General features: G+C 39.9%; 1 protein-coding gene across 1 annotated transcript; it reads left to right on the top strand.

Annotated features, from left to right (window-relative positions):
- The first annotated feature begins 4503 nt into the window (after window positions 1–4503).
- On the top strand, window positions 4504–7952 carry LOC146055203 (gap junction delta-4 protein-like). The gene is made up of 2 exons (XM_083168213.1): window positions 4504–4567; window positions 6913–7952. Exons 1-2 carry the CDS (start codon window positions 4504–4506, stop codon window positions 7950–7952), a joined length of 1104 nt encoding a protein of 367 aa, XP_083024339.1.
- Window positions 7953–8738: the final 786 nt, after the last annotated feature.

Here is an 8738-nt window from a genome sequence, read left to right as displayed (position 1 = left end):
CATTAGTTCGACAATGTCTATGTTGACAGTCAAAAGGTCGACATGGGGTTTTTCACAGTTTTTTTACCTGAATGTCAACACAGTTGACATGGACACAGTTTCAAGTGCACCGCATCCCCTCACATTGCTCGCCATGGGTCGCTGTGCTCGGCACACTATTTTATTCTCCCACCTTGCCCTAGTGGATGGTAGGGCATGAAATACCACCTGTCGGCCCAAAAAACAGTGAAAATCCCCATGTCGACCTTTTGACAGTCGACCTAGACATTGTCGAACTAATGACCTGTCAAACTAACGACCTGTCGAGCTAATGACCTTTCGACCTAGAACCATGTCAACCTTTTCCTATGTCGACCTAGACCCATGTCGGCATTTTCCCATTTCAACCTAATGGTGTCGACCTAATGACTGTCGACCATCATGCTGTAGACCAAATGACCGTCTGAATAACTCCCTAGACCCTCCTCTGAACAACAATTTATAGGCTCTTAGACATGCCAGTAGCAGTAATACAAACATATGGAAGGATCGGGTCTCATTCTGTGTGACGGTCACCCAGTTGTCATTTACTGTACACCCAAAACCTGTAGGCCTGTTATGTGGAAGACTTTGTTTTTCTTACTTAAAAGAATGTAGAGAATTTCCATCATACATCAAGATGTACATTGCAAAGCTGCAGGCGTTATATACAATTAAAGTAATGTTAATGGAATGTAGCTGTGTTACAATAATTATCATTTTACATTAATCAAAACATTTCTGAAATCTGTAAAGGATGATTAAACTTTAAATTAATTTCAAGTAGCAACTGTTGACAGTTTGAAACACCGTCAGAATACAGTCAGAATACAGATGATGTATTCAACCCCGTTCTGTATCTCAGTGCAGATACATGCAATTTGTGAGTTTTCTCTTGATGTTTAGTATTTTTCTTATGTTTATTGTATGCAGGAATGTGGTGTGCTGGCTACAGGCTACAGGCCGGCTTGGTGGGACCGAGTCAATGTGACACATTCTCCTCAGATTATGTTTAAATTGTCTAAAACAGGTGCATGGTGTTAAACAGCAAGAAAGGATGGAAGTGCATTCTTTTCTATTAGTGGAATGCAACCACAGCTAAAAATGTCAGGCGAGTATGCGTCGGATATATAACTGCTCTCCTAAATTTTTATGTAGAAAATAACATTAATAAACATTTCCAGATATGTTGTGATCACTAATTGTAATTTCTTTTTTATTTTTTTTATTTTAGCTCCGCTTTTTCTCCCCAATTACAGTATCTTGAGTAATTTATGTTTAACCCTAGTGCTAAGGGGATTTGTCAAAATAGGTGTGAAAATTGGCAAGCAAAGCAAACCTTCTTATTAACCCTTTGGGCCTTATTAAGATCGGAGCTCAGTACAAATTTGGGTACTCTTTACCTAGATGGGCGCCCGCGATTGAAATCGCGGGCGTTGGGGGTAAAAATCGCGGGCATCGCGGGTAAATCGCGGGTACATAAAAATCTGCTACCCGCGATGACCGCGATTTTCCCATAGGGAACAATGTTAAAAACGGTGATTGACCGCGATTTTAATGTTAAATGCCTCAATGCCCGCGATTTGGCCATAGGAATCAATGTTAAATGGGCCACAGAGCCCTAATAGTCACCGTGAACTCTGAAATGGCCCCCACAATTGTTAACGCCACCCCACGATCAACGTGAACCCGAAGCGTGGCGAGCGCAGCGAGCCCGCGAGGGGCGGCGGTACGCGTCCTCCGACCTTTTCATGCCCTACTATCCACTAGGGCGTGGAGTGAGAATAGAATAGTGTGGCGAGCGCAGCGAGCCACCGAGCCCGAAGCATGGCGAGCGGACGCGGATACCTTCACAGGCAGACGCGTCCCCTCGCGGGCTTCACAGGTGTCCGCGTCGCCACGGACACCTGTGAAGCCCGCGAGGGGACGCGTATAACTGTGAAGGTATCCGCGTCCCCTCGCGGGGCTCGCTGCGCTCGCCACGCTTCGGGCTCGGTGGCACGCTGCGCTCGCCACACTATTCTATTCTCACTCCACGCCCTAGTGGATAGTAGGGCATGAAAAGGTCGGAGGATGCGTACCGCCGCCCCTCGCGGGCTCGCTGCGCTCGCCACGCTTCGGGTTCACGTTGATCGTGGGGTGGCGTTAAAAATTTGGGGGGACATTTAAGGGTTAATTGTGGTTATTTGGGCTCTGTGGCCCATTTAACATTGATTCCTATGGCCAAATCGGGTCCATTGAGGCATTTAACAGTAAAATCGTGTCCATCGGGCCTTTTAACATTAATTCCTATGGCAAATCGGGAGCATCGCGTCGCGGGCATCGCGGGTACATTTATGGCCGGCCGCGACGCGACCGACAAGATTTCCATGTTTAACATGGGTTTCAATGGGAAATCGCGGGCATCGCGTCGGTCGCGTCGCGGCCACACATAAAAGTACCCGCGATGCCCGCGACGGGCGCCCATCTAGGTAAAGAGTACCCAAATTTGTTTGGAAAATTGACAAAACCATGTGCACTGCAGCTGGGGCAGATGTAACATGTATAGAGAGTTAAATTTGGGTGGGGTGTGCTGAAACTGAATTCTAAATTGCAGTGTAAAAATAATGCAGCCAGTAATTACCCTGCACAGAAACAAAATAACTCATACAAATCTAACTCTCTCTGCAAATGTTACATCTGCCCCACCTGCAGTGCACATGGTTTTGCCCATTTTCCAAACAAATTTGTCCTGCGATCAGATCTGAATAAGGGCCTTTGTGTGCCAATGTTGCTGTGAGAGATCCTCAATACAGTATATCTGTTCAAAATGCCAGCGCCACTCACAGCGACTGTTCTTTTTTTGTGTGCAATATTTAACTAAACTTCAATTAACTGATTTGGGTGGATTTTTTTTTAATATATAATAAAAGAACAGTCGCTGTGAGCGATGCTGGCATCATTAGTGGATATTTTGAGCATCGCTCACAGCAACGTTCGCACTCAAAGGGTTAAGAAACAGTTAATTGAGTCCAAGCAAATGCAATCTGGAAAAAATGTGTAATAAGAGAAACGGGATGCAGTTAAAATCCCGGCGGTCGGGATCCCGGCATTCAGAATCCCGACGCCGGAATCCCGACCGCCGAAATCCCGACACATTCTCCCTCCGTGGGTGTCCACGACACCCCTGGAGGGAGAATAAATTAGTGTGCCGAGCGTAGCGGGGCACCGGGCCCGCAAAGGGGGGCGATCCACGTCCCCCCCTTGTCGGGATTTTGGCTGTCGGGATTCCGGTGTCGGGATTCTGAACGCCGGGATCCCGACCGCCGGGATTAAGTACTGAATCCGGAGAAACAAACCATTTTCATCCTGTTGAAACAGTTAATTGCTTACACTTAGGGGGATATTTTTTCAAAGCTTGGAGAGAGATAAAATGGAGAGCGATAAAGTACCAACCAATCAGTGCCTGTTATTTATCAATCACGGTCTGTAAAATGACAGCAACTTATCTGTCTCCAAGCATTGATAAATCTCCCACTTAATGAGACACTTATACCACAACATCATGGATGGTGCCAATCATTACACCATCATCTGACAGCGTGGATAGTGTAATGATTGGCATCACTGCCTCACAGCGCTGAGGTCATGGGTTCGATTTCCCACCATGGCCCTAACTGTGTGGAGTTTGTATATTATCCCCGTACTTGCATGGGTTTACTCCGGGTACTCCGGTTTCCTCCCACAATCCAAAAATATACTGGTAGGTTAATTGGCTCCCACCACAAAAAAGTAACCCTAGAATGAATGTGTGTGCATGTAGGGGAGCATAGATTGTAAGCTCCACGGGCAGGGACTGATGTGAATGTTCAAATATTCTCTGTAAAGCGCTGCGGAATATATGTGTGCGCTATATAAATAACTTAAAAATCAAATAAACAAATACCTTGTTATTGGTGTATCTACTACATGGTGTGATGCTACTGTTCATCTGTACCCAGACTTCCATACATGTAAATATATACTATATAGAACGTGACATTTTTTAGCTTTCAAAATGGGCAATAATACAGTCCAGCAATTACTGTAAGAAGTGTGACTCCCATGATACTCAAGGCTCTTTCAGCAAAGTGTCTGATATGTATCCTATGGGGAATTTATAGACGTGTGTCATTCTGTGTTGTGATCTCTTTTTCCGACAAATATTTCAGCAATTTTCAGATACTGGAATGCTCTTGGGTGGTAAGAATAGCCACAATGACTGGGATGACTCTCCGTGTCTTTTGTCCTGTAGCAGTTGTCAGCATAGACTAGACCCAGAGGTAAGAGGAGCCAAGCTTCTCATGTCAGGCTTCCCATCTGAATGATAGAAGTCCATTTTTCTGAATTTATTTTCATTTCAGTTTTTTTTTGCACTTTATTGAGCATAACAGCAACAGAATTACCTCTTTATATTGCAAACTGAAATATCATTGGTAAATGGTAGAAGTCTGAACTTATGTGACAATGGAGTATTTTGACTCAGTGGGATATGTGATAATCACCTTTAACTACAATGTTACCGTTATCGGTAAGTATGCAAATTATTATTATTATTATTACTGTTATTATAATGGTAATTTGAAAACGTACATTTTTTCAACTGCTATTGCAAAAAAAGAAAAAAAATGTGTATTTCTTTTATCAAACAGTTTTATAGTTTTATTTTTGATCTGCTTGTACATATAGTATATACAATGTTTTATTTGTATCTGTCCTACTTGCTATACATTAGGATGCGTAGCATCAGAAAGACAAGTACAGTATAATACCATACCAGAATCGATTAAACTAACTTTTCTAATTCAGTAATCTGAAAGCTGACTATGATGACTATTGTCACGGTCATAGAACAAATCTGGTATTTTATTGTATTTATTTGATATATAATACAATTCCAGCTTTAAACAGTATTAATCAAATATTATGTAAAAGAGGCAAAAATATTGTTACATTTCAATTCTGTTAAATATTTTAACATCATATAGCATTCCGATAGCAGATAACCTATTATTATTATTATTATTATTATTATTTTTATTTATTTATTCCCAAGAATAACCATTATATATATCACATTAATCTGCTAATGCTAGGAACATATTTCAAGTATCTTTCAGATTAGCAAAAAAAAAAAAAAAAAATATATATATATATATATAATATATTGGCCATCATCTAATGTATGTAGTATTTGAAGCTCATATTTTAACATTTGCCATGCCTTTTTGGGCGGAAATGCGTGCTGGTTCAGTCTTTTTTGCTTGTGTTTAATGATGGCTGGGCAGACATGAAAGGAAGTTGCTCAGTACATGTTACAGAGCTGGGCACGTTTCTGTGAAAAGTCTTAATATTCTTAGGGGCTGATGCATCATCCTCTGCATTTTTTGTCTCTATAAGTATAATTTTGTATAGCTGCATATCAAAGCTATTAGATATTACTTTAGAGGGAATATATCAATATGGTCATGCAGGAATAGTGGATTCCTACAGGCCACCATGGCTAATGCCATCTAAAGTTAGCTATAGGAGGCCAAGGTCATCCTAGTCCAAATATTTGTATTTATTTATTTACAGTTTCTTATATAGGGTAGCATATTCCGTAGCGATTTACAATTGGAAATAGAAACAAAGGTGTCTTTATTATTTAATTAGTTATCACCCATGATGACACCGTATAAGCTATTACAATTAGCAATATATGCAAATTTTTCCCATTACTGTTCAAGCAAAAATAAATTATGGTTTATTTATTGTATTACACAGAAGAGAATGAGTATGTACGTGTGTACAAGAACTCAATAATCACTGACATGTATGGGTAGATACTGTTGGCTGATGCAGGGCTGCGCATAAATTGTTCCAAAAAGTGCATGCATAAAAAATAGTTTTACGCACATTATATATGTAGACCTGTAGACATCTCGCGACACTCCACATTGGCAACAAATGATTCTATTATACAAGTCCACATTTTTTTATTCCCTGTAGCGGGTGCAAAAGATAAGCCTTCAAATAGGGGAATATGTGGGTAACCTATTTGCATAAACATTCTCTTCTGGAATAATGCCCCTCCCATTCCCCGTTCCCTGTTGCGCCTCAACACAAAAATTGGATACGTGCAAAATGCCAGTGGGTCTTCATCGCTGCATATGTGCATTGGTTTCTGAATATGTTGCACAGACCAAATAATGGTACAATAGAAGGAGTCTCTGAACTGGTAATTATTTTCTGAGAAATAGCATAAAAAGAGGCAGGAAGGTGATGACTAATGAGCACCTGTCATGGAGCAGTGTAGAACTTCATTGTGCTGCGGTTATTTGTGTTCAACATAGGAGAATTATGTCGTGTTCTATAGAGCTTGGTAGTTGGTACCATCACTATCAATATTTGTGCAACACAAAAGGAATGTTCTATAATGGGGAATGGATCATTAGGTGAACAGTCAATTGGTTGACCACTAATGGCAAACACGCAATAGGTTAACACATGAAAAAGGTAGATATGGTATAGGTCAAAATTGAAAAAAATGGTTGACGCAAGCAAAAGGTCAACATAAAATGGTAGACGCAGAAAAAAGTTGACATGGTGTCTATGTCAAAATCTTCTAACATGGATACCGTATAAGTGTCCAGTGTCCCCTTGCATGCTTGCTTGGGGAACGGTGCCTTGCTGCAATGGGCACACTATTATAATCTAACAATTACGGATTGTATTGTGAAGTATAAACAAGTCGGTTTAACAAAAATCTATTTCAATTAATTAAAACTGAAGAAAGCTAAAATCCTTTAAACCCAATAATAATTATTGAATTACTTGGACTTTCAGAGGCTTTCATTAATGATGACATCCACGTTGGCTTTCTTTGTATTTCAGGGAAGATCTGGCTGACCCTAATGATCCTGCTAAGAATGGTTATGGTTATCCTTGCTGGTTACCCGCTCTATCAAGATGAACAGGAACGATTCATTTGTAATACGTTACAGCCAGGGTGCTCCAATGTGTGCTATGATATCTTCTCCCCCATGTCCCATATGAGATACTGGCTTATTCAGACTGTGATGGTCTTTTTACCTTATGCCCTGTTCAGTGTCTATGTCCTGCACAAAATAATGGTCTATATGACAAATGCAAGTGACCACTGCAGAAAAAGTAACTCCTCTACCTATCATGGCGTGGGCTTACAAATGGAAATACTCAATTGTTCTGGAGCATACCTTGTTCAGGTGGTGTTGAGAACTTTATTAGAAGTTGGCTTTGGTGTTGGACAATACTTCCTTTTTGGAATTTTAGTTCCAACTAGGTTCAACTGTTCTCAGTCTCCTTGTACCAGCAACATTGACTGTTACATTTCCAGACCGACAGAAAAATCCCTTATGATGATTTTTATCTGGGGAACTGAAGTTATTTCCATGATTCTGAGTTTGGTGGACTTGATTTATGTATGTCATCGAAGAAGACATTCTCGGAAAATAAAAAAACAGCTGTTGCTTCTTGAAAATGATTCTCTCAAAGGTGGTTTATGTTCTGATTCTCATCCTCATACAAAGCTAGCTGTGACGCCAGAGGAAATGGCCATGTTTCCTAACTGTTCTACTCGCAACCTGGAGAAAACAGATGAGCAAACCAAAGGTGATTCCCATTCTCTCCCTTCCTATGAAGGAGAAACTGCTTCATTTCAAACTGAAGGCTCTCATCAAGACATGGGAAAGTCTAATGTGAATGCAAACAGCAACAAAACATGTTCCTGGCAAGTGACATCAACTGGAAATAATTCATTAGGAAATGAGCATCATCTTCTCACTCACAGGCAACCAAAGTGTAAGAAAGAGAACTGCAGCAATTCTAATCTGGCGGATTCACCTCAAGCAGACAACAATGCATCACCCAAAAACAAAAAATCAGAGTGGGTTTAAAGCATATGTACATTTATTGTTTTTTTTCTTGATATTTAAGTAATATGTGTGTTTTATCCTTTGTACTTATGTGTGATGATGTAATATATACGGCATTTGCAAAAGATAAAAGTATGCCCGTGTCATTAAAGTAGGATAAATGAGGTGACAAACAATTCAGCTCATTTTCTGACATTAATCTTTTATTGATCAAAGAACAGGTTATGTGTGTTAGTTATCTCCAGGTGGTGTAATGGATATTATTTTACGTATTTGAAATTGTCATCCATCTTTGACTATAGCTGCAAACATCAGGGAATTTAAATTGACATTTTTTTTTGTACTGTAGGGTTTAACAATTTGCATGTTTCTTTTCTTGCATCTAGTCGACTTAACTGTATATAAGTGTAATACATCATTATCTCTCTCTCTCTAAATATATATATATGTATATATATATATATATATATATATATATTTATTTATATATACACTTGGATGCAGTATTTGATGGCAGTGCAGTGTTTGTGTGATTTTTTTTGGGTTTTAAATAAAGATCAGTGGCACATGTGTGCACCCGGAATGTAAGACCGAACACGCACCAATGCAATGATCTAATTTTCTACCAGCGACCAGTTTTATTATATAGATCCAGCTAATGTAACAGTTTTACTAATTCTTTTTTTGTAATGTACAAGATAGGTTAAATTCCCAAGACTATAGGAATAGTAGTCAACCAAGATCAAGTGTCTACCGTTTATTTGGAGTTTGAGATCTTCCTCAACTGATATCTAATTGGAGACAGAA

This window comes from Crinia signifera, unplaced genomic scaffold, assembly GCF_055691185.1.
Source record: "Crinia signifera unplaced genomic scaffold, ASM5569118v1 HAP2_SCAFFOLD_350, whole genome shotgun sequence".
Taxonomy (NCBI): domain Eukaryota; kingdom Metazoa; phylum Chordata; class Amphibia; order Anura; family Myobatrachidae; genus Crinia; species Crinia signifera.
This window is presented reverse-complemented; position numbering and strand designations above follow the sequence as displayed.